The following is a 23,400-nucleotide window of genomic DNA, read 5'->3' on the forward strand; positions in this document are numbered from 1 at the left end:
AACCATGTGAGATAGCCTGCCCTGACACTGCTAGCTAGTCAGAAGGGACAAAAAGAAAAGAAGATAGGACTCTAATATGAGTCTGTTTTTTGATCAAGTAACTAAAACTATCTAATAAAGCCAAAGAATAGACTCCTATCTAATAAAGTCAGGCATGCCCTTACTGACATATTAGTCATTCAGGCACCTCTGGATTCTACATTTAGAAAATCTTGTGTATAACTGCCTGGACTTGCAAATGCCACTATATCGTATTTCCAGTGATGCTTTGGGCAGCATATTTTGTATGAATTATATCATGTGGAAAGGTATATAATGTTGCTCAACTGGCAGTAAATGCTGCTTACACACACACACACACATGCTTCTGAACTGTTTAAATATAAAGCCGAGTAACTAGAACACAAGAAGAGAACTGCTTGATTTTATCCCACTGTACCTGCTACAGCACACCTGAAACCAGCCACTTGCAGCACTACAAAGAAAACAGCAGTTTGTCCAGAAGATAACAGAAAGATATATTTACTCTTGCTGGCAGCTAAATACCATGAACATTGAACTTTTCCAGCAGCTGTCATAATTAGAAAGAATATCAGGAAAAAGTATGATCTCCCCTTTTTACTGACTCCTGTGAATTTGGCTCCAGCATTTACAGAACTGTCTTTATTCCTGTTATCTTCACAACCATGATGAAAACTGCTATTTTTCTCTGAAAGAGCACTCACATTTCTGGAGACTGCACAAATATTTCCTGGCCGGACCCTCAGAAGCTGATCTATTCATTCAACAGCAAAACGTATTTTCTTGGCAAGAGGAGAGGAAATGGATATCACACTTAAGAATAAGATGAATCACAAAGTCTGTGTTTTCATATAGTCTCTCTCTCCTGTGTTGCCCTTAGCTTGAAGCATCTCTATTTCTCATTTCACTAGAAACAGTCTAACTCCTGTCCCCTAAACACTGCCACTGGAAAATTGCCACTGATGTAAATAAAGGTTGAATCTTTCATGAAAGATGGGATGAGGAAGTCTATAGTTACCAAGCTTGCCTCCCTCAACAACCCACCAGGGTTCAGGTAACAGCTCCTAAAAGCACAAGGGTCATCCATCTACTTGGCTTCTGCCTTTAACTAGTCCCCTTTTTCAGATCCTCCCTTGTGCAGACAGCCAAGTCTGCTGAGCAGCCACACCAAACCCAACCATCAGGAGCAGATTCTTTTCAAATCGTTTATTCAGAAGATTAATTCTCTGCGAGTCAGTGAAGCACGCGTTTTCATAGCCCGGAGCGCATCCATCAGGCTACAGGAACACTGAAATTAAAGTGTCAATGGCTCCTCCTCCCCTCTATTCACTGAGGCCAACTTCAAGGCTAGCAGTCTCCACTAAGTGCTTTCTGCCAAAAGGCTGAGATAAGAATGAAAGAAAGGAGATAAGAAGGAAACGCTCACTAACAAGAGAAGTTTGTGAGTTTAAAGCCAGACTGAAAACATGATTTAATGAGCTGCATAAAGAGACTGTGGTTGCACCAGGAGCAGGTCAACTGCAGACAGAAAACTCACAAAAGAAGTCGGGAAGCAAAGATATGAGAGAAAGAAAGCACACTTGGTTAATTTGTTTTCCAGAACTCCCATTCACCAAGTCACTACAACCTAATTTCTGAGCATTTAAAATCAAAGAAAGGGCAGGCTCGCTGGCCATTGCACAAGATCTACCGCAATCAGGTAAAGCAGCTATTGCTGGGGTTCTGGAAAAAAAAAACAAACAAAAAAACCCCAAACAAACAAAAAAAAAAAACCACCATGGATTAAGTGGCCGGAAAAAAAAAAAAAAAAGAAAAAGTCTTTCCCAAGAATAAACTGTGGTAAGAAAAGATCTTCCTATAAAAAGCTGCTGGCAACGATGGCTCTGTGGATCACCTTAAGGATCTGTCAGACAAATACAGCTGAGGGAGGCCAACATTTTGTGGTGGGTTTTGTGCTTTTTGGGTGGTTGTTCGGGGTTTTTTGTTGGGGTTGCTTTGTGTTTTTAAAGGTAAAAGCCACACTTGCTAAGTTCACAGAAAAGGAAACTGAAAAGGCAGGAAGTAAAAAGCCCTGAGGAATTCACTGCAACAGCTCAGTTTGTAGAAGAGGGTTATGGTATCCCAACACTGCAGTGTAGTCCAGATAAACCTGAGTTACCTTTAATCAAGGGACTTAAGTCAGTTACTGCAGCAGCTCATCACAGGCTGCCTGAGCAGCAAGGGGTATTAGCCACAGCTGAAAACCATAATTATTGCTGCAGTTGAAGAATGCAAACCATACCTGAGCTGGCCAGTTCAAAGCCAGCTCAGATACGTTTATGTTCAGCTGCAACACACGCAGGAAACATCAAAGAGCCTAACGATGAAACAAACCTCAGACATCTTGTAAAAGCGCCGAGACCTATGGTTTCAGGAAAGGAAAAGAAAACCCCATAAGATACCACTTCCCTTTGCATCCTCAAAGTTCAGAGCAGGTCAGTTCCCCACATATGCTTCTGGGCGTTGCCACAGAGAGAACTGGACAGTACTGACAAACATGCTTCAGTACAAGACACAGAGTTGCCTTGAGGTGCACATCTCATATTTTCTTGCCATAATTACAAAAGAACAAGCCCATGAGAAGTCACGGACAATACCAAACCTGTAGGTAACATCACACAAGAATCATTACTTTGCAGTTTGGTGAAAGAAACACCATATAAACAGGCTGCAGTTTTGTAACACTCTGTGCAACCACTGCTGATGTTTTCATGGCATACACCAAGAGTGCCATACCCACTTGTCTACCTACTGACCCAGAGAGCTCTGTGCTCATTTTCTTAGTGAACAATCAGAGCAATAAAGATAGCCATTTATGAGTATTATGTGTTTATGGCTCCAGATTGAAGCTAAACATATATCTAAGTATCTGTCATTGCAAATTCACCATAATTCCTCTAAAGCTTTCAAAATACACACACACATGCAATCAATCCATTCATGAAGCAGGCTGAGGGCTGCCACAACAAGTAATTATTACAACCCAAGCAGTGAGAAAACAGGTAAAGCAAATCCAGGCAGGTTTTGAGCAAGAATTCTTTGCCTGGTTGCCTATTTACAGATTAACTTTCATTCACTGTAACCTCATATGCGAGTATAATTATCTAGGGGGTTGCACAGCAAGAGCACCTACAGATTTCAGCCCTGGGTCAGTGCTGCAGTGCCCTGCACAACACCAGTTTGACGCAGCCATCAAGGTCTCTGCCCCAATGCACTTGTGCTGCCAAACACGAAACAAGGAGCAACACTTGGACTGAGCTTTCCAGCAGGCAGCCCTTCAAACAGTTTGGGGGGCTGCTCCAATAGTTATCACTGCAGATGTCCTTGAAGTGGAGAAAGGGAAAAGGGTCAGAACAAGCACTGAGGTTCAGGGTAGCTGTCATAGATGATGAATTGTGAACTATGAGAAGGGAAGGTGCATGCTGGTAGGAGAGCACAAGCTTCTGCTGTACAGGTACCTAAAACATTCAGGTGCTAATGCTGGGGTTGGCAAAGTCAGTGGTTTCCAACTTGGGGTCTGTAGAACCCCAAGTGACCTGTGAACTCCTTTCCAAAAAGTCTACAGAAAGATGAAAGTGAAAAGTGCCACTTATATCTGCTGTATTTCCACTGGAAACTCAGCAATCTGCAAACTAAAGAAAGCTGAGGACCATTACACTAGTGAGTTATTACTCACCAGGACAAGAGGCAATGTAAAGGATTCAAAGCAATGGAAAATCATCAGAAATTGAAAATGGATGCACAAGCCACTCAGTGAAAATGTTCACCATCATGGAAACAAGAACATTGAAACAGCACATCCCCGTTATTCAGCATTGTCCCGGCTGGGGGTAAAAAGTTCTGTCAAAATTACTTCTCTTTTCACCGCCATCACTCATCACAGAAGTCAGCTCTGAAGTCTGTGACGTACTTCTCTTGCATCCCACAAGATGATTGGTGTCTGGAGGCCTCCAACAGACCAAATATGTTTGGGCCTTTCTGTCAACACAAACACTGAAGAGACTGGAAAGACAGCACTGGGATTAATTTAAGTAACCACTGAAACCTGAAGCCCGGCAATTATCTGAGCAGAAAAATGAAAGAGACTCATGTGCCGGCACAGGGATAAAGGTGCTTTCTCTCTTTAAGATCAAATATGTCATTGAATGAGATTAGTTATTGACAGAGAAAAGCAGAACAATGATAGATGTAGTGATTCTGACACTAAAACATTTTACAACCATCACGCACTTGAAAGGTAGCCAAGAAGCAAGTCCCTACAGACCTTCCAACAGCATCAGCTTCGCTGAGGAGCTCTAGCTGTACATCTCTAACGAAGTCGAACTAACAATCAGAAAATATCTTGGAAACAAAACCAAAGAACTTGAATTAATAAGAAATCTATAAAGTAAAGGCTACAAGCTACTGCTATAAGTAAAAAATGACAAGATGACAGCCACTAATCCCTGTCCAAGGAAAGAAACCGGAATGATTGTAAGTCAAGCTGCCTGCTTTGTGTGACTTCATCTTTATTGGCAAAGTATTAATTAAGACTTCCTCTTCATACTTTTATTGAAGACATATTAATTAAGGCTTCCTCTTTGTAATTTTCCTGAAGGCATCTATAGACACTGGATGAACTCTTGTGCTGGTTATTTTTCAGAGTATTGTACACATCAAAAATAAAATGCAAATACTAGTCCTGATTTTTCAAGCTTAATTCTCAAGGGGCTCTAGGGTTAGACGCGGGTGACCCATTCTGGTATTAACCAGGAAGAGATTCCTCTGGTGAATCTCTTAGCAACACTCAGGCAAATACATGAACATATGATATGCCTATATTTAAAAATGTGAGTCCTCCATTACAGTCAGACTGAACTTGCTATGTCACATGCAGGCATCTGCGTGTTGCTGAATCATCACCACCTGAAGTAATGGGAAACCTCTGTTCATACAGCACTTAAAACATTATATACACCATCACATACATACCTATATGAAGGAACTCCAGCTGAAAATCATCCTAAGCCTCTACTGTGGGATGCTTAAGCATGCAAAATTTCTTTGAGAAACACTGCAAAGCTTTACAGCCCTATGAGTCCTGTATTCTTCCATCCCTGTCTTGAAGACATCTCTGCTGAAGGGTGGAGATGATACCATGTAGGTAGAACTCCTAAGAAAATGCATTAAGTACTATTAAAGTCTCGACTTTCAATACAAATGAAGCAGACCTGACACCTAACAGACTCGCTTCCCTATCACATGAAGCTTTACATCCAAGATTTATCTGTTCATAACACTAAATCGTGGCTGGCCTCCCTTATTTTTCTGTCTCCCACTCCTTCCAGATGTTCATATTCATAAAGGAGGCTTCTCTATAAGGCTAATGCCTGGTCTGAAGTTGTCTGTTTGAAAAAATATCCTTGGTTCTAGCACATCTATGATGGCACGACTGGAAGTTATTATTTTCCCGCTCCCTGTTTTCCCCTTCCTTACCCCTTCAAGACTGTTCTTCTCTGCAGCTTCTCACAAAAGTAACATTTTCCTCTCTAACTGCACAGGATTTTTCAATCTGTAACACCAAGAAGGCATTTCTTTTAACCAAAAGAATAATTGTGACAAATTAGCAGTGATGGCAGGAAAGCTCAGTGTCCTCAAAGCTTTTTTTGGCCCCACTTCAGAAACAGTAGGTGAATGAATGTGCCCCTTTAACTCTCTTTTCTCAAATTAAACTAGGGAGAAGATTCCCACCCTTTTATTTATTGTTAATAATCTTGCCTGCTAATAATGTCTACTATGTTACGTACTGTCTTTGCTTTAAAACAGACCTTGAAATCCTGTTTTTCAACTGGTTAAACCTCCTTGTGAATATGCAGCTAATTAGGACATCCCTACAGCCCAGGAGAGTTGCTGACTTCTCACAGCCGGACTAGGGCTACACGCAGTGCAACACCAGGCACCAGAAAAGCCTCCATTCAGGTTCAGCCAACTGTCCAGTTTGTTCCTCCTCTGATTTTAACAGACATAAACACACCAAGTATGCGACAGTATCTCCTTCCTCTACTCTCCTTCCCCGTACTGTGGATGTTTCTCCCTCTTCTTGGGGTGCTCAAAATTGCCTGCATCACCATGGCCCACCCCTCTGGACACTGACCATCTGCAAATCCTCACCCAGCAGTCACTCCTGATAGTAAGCTAGCACAGTGGATGGAAATCTTTGCATGGGTACTGACCTACTTCTGCCTTCAGAAGCTAGAGCATCTCAAGAGCACCCTCGGATTAAGCAAGGTGCATGGGTTTCCCTGAGCAGAGACCATGGAGACAAAGGAGGCCCTTCAGGGAAACCCAAAGAAAACACTTGGCCTGCTTTTAATGCCAGCTATTGTTATTTCATCTGTCAATTAAAAGGGAACTTGTTTGGGCACTAACCCTGCAATACGCACAAGCAAGAAAGCAAACATTTAATGCTGGTCTGCCAGAGCAGTAGGCATGGGCAGAGTCCACTCCCACATGGGCTGAGGACTGCCTAGAAGGCTAGGGTGAATGCTACAGGCAACCAAATAACACACCAAGAATCCTTTGACTGAAATAAGCCCCCTAAAAAGGTGGGAGAACCCCAAAATCCAAACCCCTTCCCTTCCCCCCAAAAAAAATAAAAAAATCAAAACCCAACCAAACACACAGAAGTTCACTACAGCATCAAAAACCCAACCAAACACACAGAAGTTCACTACAGCATCACATGCAGCTTATAGGACTTCAGTTATCTCTCTACAATTTGAACACGATAAATTAACAGGCAGTGATAAATCTCATTTATGATGGATTGATCTCTTTAGTAAGGGACATTGGTAATGAACTGTACGGCACAGGCTGATTCCTCCTCCTTATCGGGAGGAGGAATCAGCCTCCCCTGCAGCCAGTCTGGTCCTGCTGGCCACAGCCGTTTAGGCCACGTTATTGGAAAAGCCACTGGAACTTATCACTGTCCAAGAGCTCCTCTCCACTCTTTTAGCAGGATTCCCCATACTAGGGCTACAAATGGACCCTTCAGCGTCCTTGCTGTCCCCCAAAGGCAAGCATGAGCTAGCATATGTACCTTCTGAAAAACTGCTTTAAAACTGAAACTTCAAGAAGGTACCCAAACCACACTCTTCAGACAGAAAGATTTTTCACTGTCATACTGTATGGATTTTGTAAAGAACCAGGTTTAGAGTCACTTCCTAGAGTTTAAGTGAATTGGTTTGCATTTCTAAAAGAGCAGCCATTGATGCACCTCCATATCCCTTCATTAATCATCCAATAGTGGAATATAAGGTTAAGCTAAAAGGCTTATTTTACTCAGACTTCTGCTGTTTTGGTGTCCCGTCCTGTCCCACCATGGAAGAACAACAAAGTCTCATACCACATGGGTTAGAAGCTCCAGAAACACAATACTGAAGTCATTATACTGTGCATATTTAAGTGCACAGTATAGTAACTTTCTTTTATAAGAAAACCAAAAATAAGTGCCGATGGCAATAGTACACCATTGCTTTTCTGCTGAAAAAAAAAAGAAAAGCCACTAGGAGAACGACTATTCAGATTCCCTGGGTAGTTATCGACCTTTGAATGTGTGCTCTATTGCTATTGTGGCTCAGAACAGGAGTCCAACTGAAAAAGAAGCCATGAAGATCTGCTCAAATGTCAGTAGGACAGCACTTTATTTCACCAAAATACACGTGTTTGCACATTTTTAGCATTCAGAAATTTCTCATCACTGGGGTGAAATCCCAGGTCATAAACTGAGGGATCAAGTGCACCAGACAGAAGAAAGCATGCGTACATATTAGGTGAAGGGATTTTATTCCAAGAAGAACATAATATCCTCAAAAACCTTTCCAGATCTGGCCCACCCAGGGAGCAGTTTCAATACTGAAACTGGAGACTGCAATAACATTCCCAGCAGTCAACATCATTAGAAAATAATCAAAACACTTCAAAATGCTTTTGTACTTTAAACAAAGAAATAAAGTTTGGAGAGAGCTTGAATTTTCAGAGCACTTAACTTTCTGCTACTGCAGAAAACCATTATCAAGAAGTTCCTCACATCCTCATGTTCCACAGCCGCAGTTTCTGCACAGGAAACCACCATCTGGTTGCAGCTTTTACTTTCTCCAAACACTTCAGCCTTTCTTTAACAACCAAGAAAAGAGAAGCCTGGCCATCAAGTGTTTGCCACAGCCAAGGGAAGGTATGATGTTGCTCAGAAGGCAGCTTTGGATGCCAAGAGCCTTGGATGACACCCGATCTGTCTGGGTTGCGTCTTTTCTGTTACTCTCTCTAAATTGATGTCTCGAATGCAGATGAGAATGTGGTAAAGCTTTGGCATGCCCTACCTAGCGGACAAGCTGCAATTCTCCTGGCCAGCAGAAAGGAGGACAGGTTCACCATCCGGATGAACAGCCTGAGGCGACAGCACCAGAAATGCTTTGAGAGAGCACCAACTCCATTATCATTGCCTTTATGAAGGAGCCAAATCAAAAACCTGCCACTCAAGCCCAGGGACAGCATTTTTTCAGACACGGCTAACCCTTCCTGTAGCATCTTTGCACTAAACACACATTTCTCCAGGAATCAAAACAAACCCATTTCAAGCTAAATCTTACACTGTACCAACATGCATAGAAGATCTGAACTTTGTCCACTGAAATCATTACAGTTTAATAAAATATTAAACACCATGCCACTAACAAGCATATTACAAAGACAGGACAAAGTCGGGAATGTGTTACTGAGTTTTCATGCCACAAAAAGGCAAAGGGGAGCGGGTGGGACAGGGGTGCCTATGGCTGGTGGCCCTATAGCCATCCCTTGCCATGGGCCCCAGGCACCCATCCACCTCTGCCTTTTTAAAACCAAAAATGACTACGTACAAAAGAAGCGTGGAACAGATGGAAAAGTGATTTAGCAATCGGCCCAGAGGCACACGATGCTAGCAGCCCAAGAGCACATTTAAGTGCTGGGAATAACACCTGACAAGGGCTTCATTCAGTGCATACCCACTGCCCCACTCCCCATCAAAAGACAAGGACCCTTTGAGGAAAGAAGTGAGGAGTGTTTAATCAAAGACCAGACCCTCCAAAGAGATGGAGAGAGTAAGGGCCCTGGTGTGACTTTCGCAAAGCCCTTTGAGGGCTGCTCTTGACCACCACGGTTCCCTTACAGCATCACCTCTTTACGCAGTGTACAACTTGACTTGCAAGTCTGGGCGACTTATTTGCCACCAGGAAGGACCCTTTACTACACAATGGCACTCTTTGTGGGGAGGAGGAGGTAGGGAGACAGTATTAGCTGGCCATTAGGGTTATAAATCCTTCCACTGAGTTGCACAATGAATACCATGTGGCAGTGTATTTGACTTTGCTTCTTCAAGAGAAGCTGCTCTGAGTGGAAAAAAAGAGAAATGAAATTTAATAGGTCATATCTTTCCTTCCTATGTGGCTTTTATTTCCACAACGCATTTTAGACAGCCTGCATTAGTCTTGCCGACCGTCCACAGCCTTCTTTAAAGAGTGAAATGTGTTTCTGACTCCCGAAAAACAAGCACAAACCACATACTGAGAAATCAGACACTTTATATGCAACCATATTCATTTAGCTCTTGCCTTTCTCTCCTTGGTCTCTAAAAGCTGCTTTTACAAAGCACATTAAAGGCCCAACCCAACACTTCTGAGCAGCAAAGTTCTTTGCTGAATATTGGAAGTATACTCATAAGCACCTCAGCCAGGTTATCAGCTCAAGTTTACATTTTTGGGGGGGGTTTAGGCTGCAATAACCACCTCACAGATATAAAAAGTGCTCAGTGGATCTCACCAGCTCTAAGTTGGGGTGGGAGAGAGGAAGAAAAAACCTGTAGTTCCCATGGTAATACCATGAGGCATACAAAAGGTGTCTATGAGTGTGCCGTAAACTCCTCCTCGGAGGTTTTATTACTATGAAACCTAATGCTTCCTCACTGAAAAGAAATTTTCATTATATAAAGGAGATAATTGGGAGGAAAAAAGACAATTCACGTTTTATGACTGGCCACAGATGAACAACATTTAATGTCCAACAGTCTACGCTGTACCAAAATCAGCCACTAATGACTGGAAAATTCACTGTGTAAACTACTGAACCTGAACTGGTGGGGTGTTCATTTAATTTCTGGTGGCAAGAGAGAACACGGCAGGGAGAGAAAAGAAAGGGAGCACTTAGTCCCAGCTCCCAGCGCAGCAAAGCAAGTTCCCCCCCAACGCCTGGCCGAGCAGGAACAAAGCACAACAGTCCAGCCCTGCCAACTTTGCTGAATTATAACTCCTGCTACTTAGTTTAATTATTGCACATACGCTTCTTGAAAACTCCATTTGAACACCAGCTTCTAATTGGAGAAATTGCTCTGGGCATGACTGAAGGGTTATTATGAAGTTTGGTCACTTCTTTCCAAGCAGTAGCTACAAAAGGGCATGGCCCTTCCACAAACCCCTCTCAAAGATGCTCATTGTCCAAGACACAGAAATTAAGTGTAAGAGATACAGAAGGAAGTCTCAGCTGGGAACACAAAAGGCATGAAGACATGAAGACAAGGTGGAGCCTCCTGCTATACCAGCAGCACCTTGCATAGAAGAACTGAAAGAGAGGGGAAAAAAATCCAGCTTCCAGGATGACAAATGTTAGTGGGTGCAAATGGAAGGTGTGTCAAAGAAAGAAACCTTATTAAATGCTAACGCTCATTAAAGACTTAGGTTGCAAAAGCCTTGCAAAAACACAAGAAAGCCTCAAATCACTCTTACCAAAGACAACGAATTTCATCACGGGACCTATAGGTTTGCACAGGGCTTCCTTGACCCTCTAAATCAGCATATTTACTGTGTGCTGGTTTGGGGAGTTTATTTGCTTGTGGTTCCCAAAGCTTGCCCTGTGGCCAACTTAAAACCCCAGATACACCCACCAACTTCCTAATATGCAAGTAACTCTGATCACTGCAAACATGGACGCTGAGCAAGGGTTTATGGCATAACCATGTAATTTATGGAAACAGAAAAGTAAGTTTTAAAGTCACACATGAAACACTTCATCCCTGTGTCCTCAAGCTCTAAGCTGTCAGCACTAAAGTGACTTTCTGATTTGCTTCATATTCCTGCCTTATTTTGTGGTATGGTCTAATTTTACAATTCAAGAGTTGAAATTCTGGATGCTGGAATCTCACAAGGATTTCTATCCATTTACTTTCTGGATCAGATACACCCTCACCAAGTACACTAGGACTGTCCAGACCCCGTTAACTACAGATTACACACTTTCATGAACTTTTCATTATCACGCCATGGTGACTTAAATGTGGGAAGACTAGTCAGAGACGAGTCTCCTCCTGGTTTAGTTTACAGTCCCAACAGCAGAAAACATGCTATGCATATTAGAGCTCTAGCATTCCCTCCTCCTCAACAGCTACTTTTTCCTCCACTTAATATGTCTGTGGCCATCGCAACCCATTACTTGTCAGACCAGCCGAGGCTGGACCGCAATGAACAAGAAACATCAGCAATGCCAGCAAAGGTTTGAAAGTCAGGCTGCAGTCGTAATTTCTGGGTCACGTTAGCACTTAACGAAGCATGTGAAAGGAAGAGTTGTCCAAAGCTCTCTGGCACCCGTATCTGGAGGTAGCACAGCTGAGAAGAGGAGGCATCTCTGTCCCTTTGCCCCTGCCAGGCAGCAGTGGGAAGTTGGGATGCTCTCCCCACACCTCTCTGAGAAAGGCAGCTCATCCTCCAGCTACCCCACCCCAGCCGGGCTCCAGGGGCAGGAGGGGCAGAAAGCTGCCCCTCCTTTCTGCAAGCAGCCAACCAGCCAAGAGAAAAGGGAAGAACTGGCCCCTGGGCAGCCACAGCATTGCCTGGGTACCCCAGTGGCCCTGGGGTGCAGAAAAAGACACCTCAAGTCAGCCCCATGCACCTCTCTGCTACACCCGGCCATGGCAGCTCCCTGTTCCCCCAACAGCACTGGGGTTACTGGCTAGGCCAGAGCAGCAGCAAACAGCAGTTTCACCTTCATTAAAAATACCATACCACTTTTTCCCCTTGACCCCAACAGTTATTTATTAATGATAGTAAAATATTACTGTTCTGTACCTCCCAACAGGCAGGTTTTCCTCACAGCCCAAGACACCCACCACTTCTTTTTTAAAGGCAAAAACCATGGAGGCTTTTCCTTTCTGTCTGTAGGTGTACTGTTTGCTGCCTTAATGCTACAAAATGGAGAACAAAGTGTGAGAGAACTCCTATATAAAGTCACAGCCATTTACACATTAGGCCCCTAATTACGTTGAAAATACAATTACACAGATTTAAGCGGATGCTCATGGGCCAGGCCCGTTACTCTGACAATCCTTTTACAGTAAGTGCAAGTTGAATCTACTTAGATACAAGACCTGGAATATCAGTGTGGTAGTGGAAAAAAGCCAGTGAAGGAAGAGGAAAAAAAGAATCAGTTGCTCCCATCCCATTTATCGAAGCTAAGGACACTGCACAACAGGCAAGGCTCCAGCAGATCCCTGCTCTTCTTTCATAGCTTTTAATCACACACAGAGAGCCACTTGCTATTTTTAAAGTCAAATGAAAACTTTTGGCTCCAGTCTTCTGTAAATTTGCAGTGACGATAACCCCCAAGGAACGAACGTTATTTACACACCAGGGAGCTTACTTATTAACGTCAACTTCTAGCAAAAGTTGTGTTTCTCGCATTTCAAAACAGGCCACAAAGACCTGTTTACATTCCTTGCCTGGCTCTAGGAACGTCAAGGTCAGAGCGTACCTTTTCATAGCCCTCCTGCATAGCAGGCTGAGGAATGCCACCCGATGGGTAGGGTCCAGGGACACCCTAAAAATCAAATACTGATCTTTACACTCTGTCAGGTGATAGTGCCCATTCAAAAGCTCTTCATCCTTGGTACAACTGGAGCCAAAAAAGCCCACGTAAGCTACATTGAGCAGCTAGCACTAAACATTGCCACTATCTCTACGTTTACCCCCACACTTGGTTGCAATAGTAAAGGCGAAAGGATTTAACAGCCTTGGATGGAAAGCAGCACACACAGGTTTTCTCCCTTTGTTTGCTGGCCATGAACAGCAACTCCATTCAAACCTCCACCACAACGCAAGTCCACTACCCAGATTCTTACCCTCTTCTGAATACTGGTGGAATACAGAAAACTTTCTATCACCAGAATGGTGTTAACCACCTGTTCTTCAATGCTCTTGTCATCAGAGGTTCAGAGGAAATTTCGCTATAATGAAGAATAAAGGTCCATCAGCTCATTTTCAAATGGGACAGCTTGTCCTGAGCCTCCCTCTGGGCATGGAAGAGATGGTAATATTTGAATAAGTTTGATGGGGAAATAGTGAGTGACAGAGAAGTCTCTTGCACAGTTTCAAGGCACAAGACTGCCTATGAGCAGAAGTGACCAGACACTGCGTTGACTGTTCCAGATCTGAAACTCCCATCTCAACCTCTATGACCTGTTCCAGGTGCCCACTGCACAAGACACAGATGATAGAAGCTGTACATAAGGAGAAGACAGTTTCCCTCCCCATCAGCACTGCAGTGGCTGTGGGAAGCCATGAAACCTTCACACCAACAAAACAAACCCTCAGTTTGTCTTTTCTCCATAACAGAAGCTGCTGGGAAGGCTGAAAGTTACCTTAAATCCTAAGGAAAACTTCAGCTCTATTGTTCTTCACAGCTCCCCAGTACACGCACCAAATACCCACAGACTTATTTCATAGAGGTGGGGGTTTTCACATCAAAATAAGCGCTGCAAACATCTTTCCTCTCCATGCTAGGATTTCCGTCTTTCCTGAAGAAGATCCAGGACGAGATGTGCTCCTTCGGAGGCTGCCCTGCCCACAGGTGGGATTCCCCTGGGGATCACACCTTAACTCCAATCTTCAGCCCACCACGGCATAACAGACTTGCCGTTTACTGCTCCAAAAGCCATCTGCCTCCCACCGCAAAGAAACCCCCGCACATTCCTCATCTCCTACTGCTACTTATTGCCACAGAAAACACCTCCACAGCAAAACTGTGACATAAGCTACCCAGTCAACCCAAGCATGAAGTGAGGTGTTGGTTTAGCAAGCCTAGAAATGCTAAAATGAACTTTTAAAGTTTTTAATGCTAGAAATCATTATTTTTAATGAACTGATATAAGTTCAATTAAAAGCCTGCACTCTTTGGAAATGCTAGCAGTTATCCCTGAACCGTGTGGAGGTCTCGTAGTTCAGGAGGGTGCTGGATCCCCCGGTGGCGAATTGCCGGAGACAAGCACTCCTGAGGAGCGAGCGGCAGAAGCTGGCCCGCGGGCCAGCAGACACCTCACCCTGCAAAGGTTACCTCCCAGAGTTACACTTTAAGCTTTAAACCTCGCCCAGCTGAAGGTAAGGGGGACACGCACCTCTTCAGCCCGACCTTACAGCTGTCGCCTGTAGCTATTCCGCCGAACCACTACTTGCAGCGCATCCCTGTATCGCCGCCGGTCCTGCCCCGGCTCACCTCTTTCGCTCCCACCAGCTTTTGGGGTCGCAAATCCCGTGCCGGGGAGGGGTCCTCCCTTTCCGTCCGCGGGGCCGCCGCCGCAGCTCTCACCCTGCCGTCGTCCCCCTATCCCCCTGGGGCCGAGACCCTCCCGGAGCCCCGCCGGCACCTACCCAGGCACTTGATGTGGAAGCCGCTGGGGGGCTTGAGGGAGCGGCGCGCCCAGCCCTGCCGCAGCACCTCCAGGTGCTCCTCCTTGCCCTGCACCAGCAGCACCTGCTCGTCGATCCAGCCCAGGAAGAAGGTCTCGGCCACCGCCGCCGTGGCCCGCCGGTCCCAGAAGTGCTGCATGTTCTCCCGCTTGAAGTCCGCGAAGATCTCGTAGCCGATACGGTGGCGGCCCAGCTCCGCCGCCGGCCCCGCACCGCCGCCACCCGCCCCCGGCCGCCCCCCTGCCGCGGCGCCCAGGACGATGGCCAGGGAGTGCGGGGCGATCTGCAGGCAGCGCTCCGCCCGGCGCGGCATGGCCGCTCACCTCCCGCCGCCGGGCATGGGCACAGGCACGAGCACGGGCAGGGACATGCCTCCCCGCAGCCGCGCTGCCTCCCGCGGCCGGCTGTCCGCGCTCCGCGCCGCTCCGCCCCCGGCGCGGCCCGCTCCGCCCCCGGCACACCCCGGCTCGGCGCGGTCCGGCTCCGCGGTCGCGGAGGAAGCGTTATCCCGCGCTGCCGGTCCCGCAGCGGGCAGCGGCGGCCGCGTCCCGGCCGGGAAGCCCGCCCCCCGCGGCCCTGTCCTAGTGCGGGAGCACCATCCCCAGGAGCTCAACGAGCCCGCTGCGTGTCCCGCGTGGTGCTGTAGCTTCTCGGCACCTTCGGGTCCGGAAGACATCACCCTTCCCTTCCCCGTGTGAAACACAGGGGCAGCCCCCAGCCACGGCGAGATTGCCCCTGCCAATCCCACGGTCGTTGTATCTGTGCTTCGTCCAGCAGTTACACTGCTCCAGGTAAACCACTCAGTGAGCAGCACTAGCCCTGCTGCGACCAAATGACCATACCCTTCTTCTTCATCCACAGTAATCACAGAATCACAGAATGATTTGGGTTGGAAGAGACCTTAAAGATCATCTAGCTCCAAAGCCCCTTACATGAGCAGGGACACCTTCCACTAGACCAGGTTGCTCAAAGTTCCGTCCAGCTTGGCCTTGAACACTTCCAGAGATGGTGCAGCCACAGCTTCTCTGGGCAACCTGTGCCAGTGCCTCACCACCCTTGTCGTAAAGAATTTCTTCCTAATGCTTAATCTAAATCTCCCCTCTTCCAGGTTAAAGTCATTCCCCCTTGTCCTGTCATTACAGGCTCTTGTAAAAAGTGCCTCTCCAGATTTCTTGCAGGCCCCCTTTAGGTACTGGGAAGACTGTTAATAGGGTCTTCCATGAGCCATCTCTTCTCCAGGCTGAACAAGCCTGAATCCTGCACCACCTTGTATCTGAGGTGTACAGAAATCTGAGCATGGTGGAGCAGCTCCTAACTTCTATGGCTTTTATCCAGCAGTTTACTATTTTGTCTCTCCTGTGCTCCAGGTCACCAACTGCCCGTGAGGCTTGAGGGAGAGTTCAACAAAAACAGGCGAGATGTGAGCAGAAACAGAGGGGTCCTTCCCAGCACAGCCCAGCCTGGGGGGGTGTGTTGAGGTGGCAGCAAGGAGCCCAGTTACTTGTGAGAAGGTAGAGTTGGGAATCGCACCCCTATCTTCCATAGAAACCCTCAAACCCACAGCAAAGCTGAGTCTCAGTTCTGAAAACATGGCTTGAGCTCCTGAAGTGGCTGTAGCTTTTGGCCACCTTGGTGCTGTGCGGACCATGCAGGTGGCTCAGGTGGCCCCCTCGCCTTGCCCCATGGAGCAGGGGAGAAGGCAGCGAAGCATGGGAATGCACCGAGAAGGCAAAGGACACAAGGAAGAAAACTGCCGTTGAAAAGAAGGGCAAGAGGAGAAAGGAGTGAGAGGAGAGAGGAAGCAGCAGCCACTCTGCTGGGCAGTGGTATGAGAGCTGGTGCAGGCACCATACTGCGCTATGTACAGGATACAGTGTCTCCTCCTGAATTCACTCACATCAACGTTCCTGGGAACTTTTGTCCCTTTAACTGTTTCCCATTCAGTTTTCACCTCTTTCAAGCCCTGTGGCACTCTCCATCTGATTTCATCCAGTTCATTCTCCAAGGCACTCTTTAATAATCATGTTCTTCTGATATCTCCACTCCCTATTTTGGGATTTCATCCAGTGCTGTCTAGGCACTGTGCCAAGGAATATCAAATATACCAGCATCCTGAAGAGTTTTAAGAGGAGACAGTTTGTATGAAACCAACTTCACCAAAGGGGAAAGCAGAGGTAAAATAAATTATCCAGAATCACTGTGAGTCATTTGAACCCAGGAGCAGAGCCTGTTAACGCTGGCCTGCAAGTCTCTAACCGCTTCCCAAGTGTCCATCCCAGCATGACCTCTAGAGGCCCCTCACCTCAGCCAGCAGTAGTTTTGATGGTGCTGCTGTCAATATTTCAAAGGAACACTTTCATGCTCTCATTCATCCCTAAGCTTTGCAAGAGGACACCCCTCAGCATCCTCATTGTCCTCGGAACTGCTTCCCAAAGTTCACCTGAGCCACTGATTGCCTGTTAAAAGAGCTAGTCTTAGTGTGTTGAAACTACTGTCATTATCTTGTCATACTTGTGTTATTCTTACCTTGTGCCTTCCTCCTCTCTGTATTATACCAGCTTTTTATCTTGCCCATCACATTTGCATTTCAGTTCTCCTAGGTAGGGTTCACCTTTGTGTTGCCTTTGTGTGGAGGACATCATTGACATCCCAACTGCTGATCAGAGTCACCAGGTAACTTAAGGGCTTGGATGGGTTTTCAGTTTGTATTTCTATCTGCAAGAACAAAAGAGCCAAATTACGCCTTTCGACTGACTTTAAGTTTCTGCACCAGATATGTACTGAGTATTTAGATGTGGGACCCCACATTTTGCCGACAGCCCCCAAATCCCAAGTGCCCAATCTGTGATCCTTCTGCTGCCTGTGGACAAAGCACATGTTCTGTGCAGCATGCCTCGTAGCCTTTGGCCATGCCATCAACGTTGCTGCCTTCATTAGCTGAGCTCCTTTTCCATTCAGTGTTAGTTCCAAAACAACTGGTGTGGCAAAACACTCCATGCAGTCTTTTCCTCCCCTTGCAAGGTGTTTGCAGCAATACTTGCGGGCTGTCAACATCTTCCCTACCCGTGGCTTGTTCTCCTGTAAAGGCTAGTCCTCAACCTGCTAATCCTCTTCCACCCTGCTTTCATCACCTCTTCCTTCACACCCCTTGGTGCCTCTGCCCTGTGCTTGCAGGCTGGCCCTCTGCTCCTTCCCTCCCTCCCTCCCTCCCTCCCTCCACTGGCACGCTACCCCTTCCACAGCTTGCACACATGTAATGTCACACACAAGGTTAATGACAAGGTAAAGAAGGAGTGTACGCTGTGATTTGTCCAAACTATGTTGGATGGAGCACAGTGATTGTGGCAGAAGTCAAAATACACCATGCACTAGGGTGCTGTCCCTGTAAAAACAGTGTTAGGATTGCCTGAGTAGGACCTCAAGGCCCAAGTTAAGAGACTCCCCTTGTTCCAAGGACCTGGGGAAAGGCTGTGGAAGGAGTATGTACTCAAGAAACTGTTCATTATTCCCCCTTTTTGCTTCCATTTCATTACTGCTTCAAACAATTTTTTTCTTTTCCTTGGAATTTTTGATTGTTCGGTTTATTTTTGTTTATTTGCGTTTTGTTCCTTGCTGGTTTGGGGTTGAACACCACCTCCTTCCTTTTCATTCACCCTCACTTCAAGGGATTTTTTCCAAGCAATCAAGATCTATAGCCTGATTAAAGCCAATCTGGTATTTGCCGGTAGAAATACAAGTGGGAAGACAGCCTGCAATCTTCTTATGGCCAGGTAATGAAGTTGGGTGAAGTGGTGACCTGCATCTAGGAAAATCAGGATGGTAGAAGGGGTGTGGTAGTAGTTATTCTTTAAAACTCTTCCCAGAAGCGTGGCAGCCATATATATATATATATATATATATATATAGTTTTACATTCACCTAGTTTGCATCACATGAAGACACTGATGTGCCGCCAAGAATTCCTAAAACAGCACCTCATTTAGCTTTACTCTTCTGTTGTGATAACCAGGTTTTGTTATATGTGGATAATAATACTTCTCATCTTTGTAAAGTCCCTTGAGACTTGCTATAAAAAACCATACCGGAAATGGCTGCTTGACAGCCTCTGCTCTGGTAGAAGCTAAGTATTTTTGCCCTTGGTCCTGTCCTGCTATCCTCCGTCAAGAAGGCCTGCTCAGAAGTCCTTGCTCAGGCAGAGCTCCTAGTGAAGTCAATGGGAGTTTCCTGTGTGAGGAGTGATGAGCTAGGTCCAAACTAAGCACCCAGCTAATAAGCAGCATAGGAAAACAGCTGACTGTGTCACTTTTAAGCTCTGTGCTTTTACCTGACTCAGACTTGTTGGCATCAAGAAGGATCCCAGGGGCAGGATGCGACCCAAGGGAGGAGAGGAGATCCCTGGCTATGACAGGCATGCCTGTCTTCCTCTTCAGGAAAATCTTTGGCAGCACTACTAATTCTTTGCAACAAGGTGACTGCTGCTTGGGTAGGTGAGCCAGTAGGTACACAATTATCTATTGTCTGCCTAACAATTGCCTACACATCCTGGAGAAGATACACTGAGCGGGAGAAAAAACACCTCCCAGCAGACACGAAAAACAAGTTCCCACTTTACTCACAGGACACATATAATATAGGGTACAGGTCTCTCACATTCAAAGTCAGGTGCCTACATTTAGATAGGTAAATATCACTGCGCAAACCCCTGGGTTGGAAAGCCCTTCAATTTTATCTATTTATGAAGCTGCAAAGAGAGAAGCAAGACTTACAGACATTTTGAATCCACTAAGCTGGTAAACAGCTCATCATGGTGGTGCAGGTAAATGCGGCCAGAATAGATTCCCTGCATGAGAAATTACTGACTGCAAATTAATAAGGAGGGAAGAGAAGCGTATGTTTATATCTTAACCTTCTAAATACATTCTCTAGAGTAGAGAAATTTTTATGTGCCTTCCAACCTATAGTTGTCTTTTACCTGCTATGATATTGATGGTTTGGGCAGATTACAGTCAGACACTACAGCAGGGGGTAAGACAATGTATTTGGCAGAGACAGGATTTTATTTCAAACTCTAGAACTGTGCTCTACTGAAGCCATAAAGGACTCCATACTTGCAGGTAACATGCATTTTCAGTTATGGAAATGGCACACCAGTTTGCCTAATTGCTTGATGCGTTGCATTGCAAGAACCCCTGAAATCACACTCAGGCAGCTCCAGCACTGACGAACCAAAAGAACTGGGTTTTGTTTTTATGATTCCCCTACCAGCAATGGAAAGAAATTGTGAGTGAAACGGCCATTAATTTTCATGAGCGCTCTGGAAGAAAGCAATAAAATCTTTTTCTCTACCTTTTGCATATTCTTTTCACAGCCCGTGGCCTGAAGCAAGGGGGCTTTGCTGACTCTTGACCCAGCCAAGCAAAGGCATGCAGCTGATCCCTGCTGGTTCTCACATTGCCAAGTTAATGACTGCAGAGTCAGCCCAAGGAGATCAGGTCTCCTCAGCATTTTAATCTGAAATTTCTCTGCTTTGAATAGATGTGCTTTCCTCCTACTGCCCCTTCTCATGTAGCACAAGGCAAGTCCTCTAAGTGCTGTGGGCAGTGCAGAGCTGCACTCAGGAGAATGAAATTACAGTGAAATACGTATACCCCTAAGAGTATGCAAATGGAAATGGCATACGTAGGCAAAGAGAGGCAAAGGGAAGCCCTTGTTCATCTAACACACATAGCCGAGCTCTCCAAGGTGTGCTTGATCAGTTCTCCTATAGGGACCCCATCAGAATGGTGCCCAAAGGGAGAGCATAGTGATCCATGGCCCTGCATTTTCTTTCAGGAAGTATATTCTGTGCCTAAGCAAGAGGTGAGGTAGGCAGAGCTGACCACTTCCAAATGAACAATTAAATGAACTCTTCCACCTTCCAGAAGAAGAATTTAAGCAGGGGCTGTTATTGCAATACCCACCTGGGGGAGGGGAAGAAAAAAATAGAAATAAAAATAAAAATACAAATAGGATTCTGCACAAGCCATTCTGCAGGCAGGGTGATCAGTGTACAGGGTGTGGGAATCAGAGCTGGGCATGGGCTTGGCTCTGCCCTGGCTGTGGGAAACAAGTAGGTGTCAGTCTCAGCTGAACAGCTCTGATGTGGACTTGGAAAGGGTAAAAATACCACGTCTCTAACCAAAAGTGGAGCTATAAAACACTGTGTTGGTGGGAACCGCACAGTCCATTCCTGCAGGTAGAGGTGAGAGACATTTACCGATGCCCCAGGCGTGGGGGAGCTGGGCCAGGGCACTGGAGGGACTGGTTGGTGTATGTTGGCTTCTTGGAGACTCCCTTGATGACACAGATCTGGGGAGCATGGGGAAGCTCCATGGTCATTTGCCATGCCAATTTTTGGGTGACAGCACCTCCTTTCTGAGTGGGGAAAGGGAAAGCAACTGGTGTTGCTGGATTTGATAAAAGCCCTTTGAGATTTTGTCTTGCCTTTCAGGCAGGCAGGCACCCACACTGATACGCGACAGAGGGATACAGTAAATCAACTTACAAGGAGACTCCACCTGTGCCAAGACTTTCTTGCTTTTCCTGCCAGAAGCACAGGCTCACTCTCTGTACCTGGCCGGTGACATCTTTCCACTTTCTGTGCACAGATCTACTGGCCACAGCTCAATGCAAGCCAGACTTACAGCCTTCCTCTGGGCTCCCCTAAACCAAGGCTGTGTCTTTCCAATCCCCACAGCTTTGCAGGCAGAGAATTTCTGCACCCAAGCAAGAAAAAAATGCCTGTGTGAAGGGGGAATAACCATTACCACAGTCTTTACACGTAGAGAAAGGCTGGATATAGCAAAGGATGCTGGAGAAGATACCCACCTTGGCTTTTATCTCACTCCTGCTTGCTGCTTCTCCAGCCACTGACATCCTACAGCATGCATTTAACATGTTCGCATCTTCTCTCCATCAGTATACCAATTTCTAGTGTGTCTTTGCTTAATACAGATGCTTCTAGAAAAGAACAACATAACCCTGAGAAAGAAACTGTCATAATGAGGTTTGTTTTTTTTTTTTCTCTTTTTCCTTTTTACAGAAATTTCTTATCCAGTTTGCTCTGTTCAATCGCCTTTACTCTTTTCACTTCAGGCCTCATGTTTCTTGCTCTCAGTGAGCTAGTTCAGTCAAAGCCATGCTTGGCTGACAAATAGGAAAGTAATAAGCATCTTACATCTGCCTACAATAAACTATTATTACTTTTAAAAACAGTCTGATACCTGTTATGGTGTGATGACCCTTTTGCTCTTCCAGCTGGTGAAGGGTGGTGGAGCATCGAATGCTCATGTGAGCAGGGATGGAGGTAGCAGCCACCTTCTCCAGCAGGACCGGCTGCAGGTCTTCCAGCACTGGTTTGTACCTGTCAGGTGAGTGCCAAAAACCAGCGTACATTAAGCTCACGGTGTCTGCCAGCCATCAGCCAGCTTCCCCACTCCTCCGTCATTTCCCTTTCACTCAGAGCAAAGACAGAAATAGGAAGGTTGATTGGGTAGGTGCTCACTTTCAGGTCCCCTTCGGCAACACAGAGTCAGTGAAAGAGGTGGTGAGATGTGTGTAAGAAAATTTATTCCTGGTTTAATAGCCCTTCATTACAGCTAAGCCTTTTGCATAAGCGGCACCTTGGCTCCTGTCTCCCAAACACTGCTCCCTTGCCTTGGACTTTTTGTAATAGCCATAACTGCAGATGCAAGCTCTGCTTTTATTTTATGGGAGCTGAGGTAAGCCTGCCCGATGTCACAACCGGTGATCCTCAGATACAGCCAAGCCTGTAAGGCAGCATCTCTGCACGGCAGGATTCAGTGTGAGTCACAGCAGGGACCTGCCGGTTCCCTCACCAGCCCTGCCTGCTCCCAGGACCCATCTCTCCTGCAGGTATTTGCAGCAGCCATTCCTCCTGCTCTCCTGCCTCATCCCTTCGTCTCAGCTTGTCAGGATTAGACAGTTTAACCAATGACCCCAGTTGTCATCAATCTCAATATTGAACGCACTGAGATAATACAGGCAGTTCTCCGCTCTGTGAAGACAGGCATTTATGAAGTATTTGTGAAACCATTTTAGCTAAAGAAGACAGACAGCTCTATTTTGTGCTTAATATTGCCTGGCAGGTGTAGACACACCCCAGGATAACTCTCTTGTCATCCTGACTAGAAGGTCAAGAGTCTACATTTGACAGAGAGAATCGCCTTTGGCTCTCTGACAGAAAAATGAAAACACAGCAGTACCCAGAACCCATCCCCAAGCCCCTTTGTAAACCAGATGTGCCAGATCTAACATTTCCTAGAGCTTAATTCCTCTTTAATTCTGTAGCTCCCCTTTGAAGATTATCCATGGGCCCAACACCAGGCTAAACCAGAAAGTTTGGCTTTTGTTCTCCTATTGCCATTATCAGCTTATCATTTTAAACGTCTCAGGCATGGTGAGCAGTGACCATCTCTCTATTATGCTCCTCTTTCCTCCTTTCCTCCCCATCCAGTCCCATCCTTCCTTCCCTCTCCTCTGCCTCATTCATTTTCGTGCTTTCCTTAGGGGTCTCTGTGCAATGTCCCCCTGTGTTTCC

At 46.0% G+C, this 23,400-nt stretch overlaps 1 protein-coding gene across 2 annotated transcripts in view; it reads right to left on the reverse strand.

Annotated features, from left to right (window-relative positions):
• The window catches only part of STOX2 (storkhead box 2), a 148,520-nt gene extending 133,380 nt beyond the window's left edge, over positions 1 to 15,140 (reverse strand). Inside the window, exon 1 of one of the 2 annotated variants that reach the window (XM_061474306.1) lies at positions 14,763 to 15,140. In XM_061474306.1, coding sequence (XP_061330290.1) covers positions 14,763 to 15,114 — 352 coding nt within the window. In that variant the 5' untranslated portion in view covers positions 15,115 to 15,140. Of the gene's footprint in view, positions 1 to 14,607; positions 14,631 to 14,762 lie in introns of those variants that run through there. The other variant, XM_061474353.1, reaches the window with a different exon arrangement.
• Positions 15,141 to 23,400: the final 8,260 nt, after the last annotated feature.

This window comes from Pezoporus flaviventris, unplaced genomic scaffold (genome assembly GCF_033815535.1).
Source record: "Pezoporus flaviventris isolate CSIRO_AGI_PZ_B2104156 unplaced genomic scaffold, CSIRO_AGI_Pfla_v1 ptg000002l, whole genome shotgun sequence".
NCBI lineage: Eukaryota > Metazoa > Chordata > Aves > Psittaciformes > Psittacidae > Pezoporus > Pezoporus flaviventris.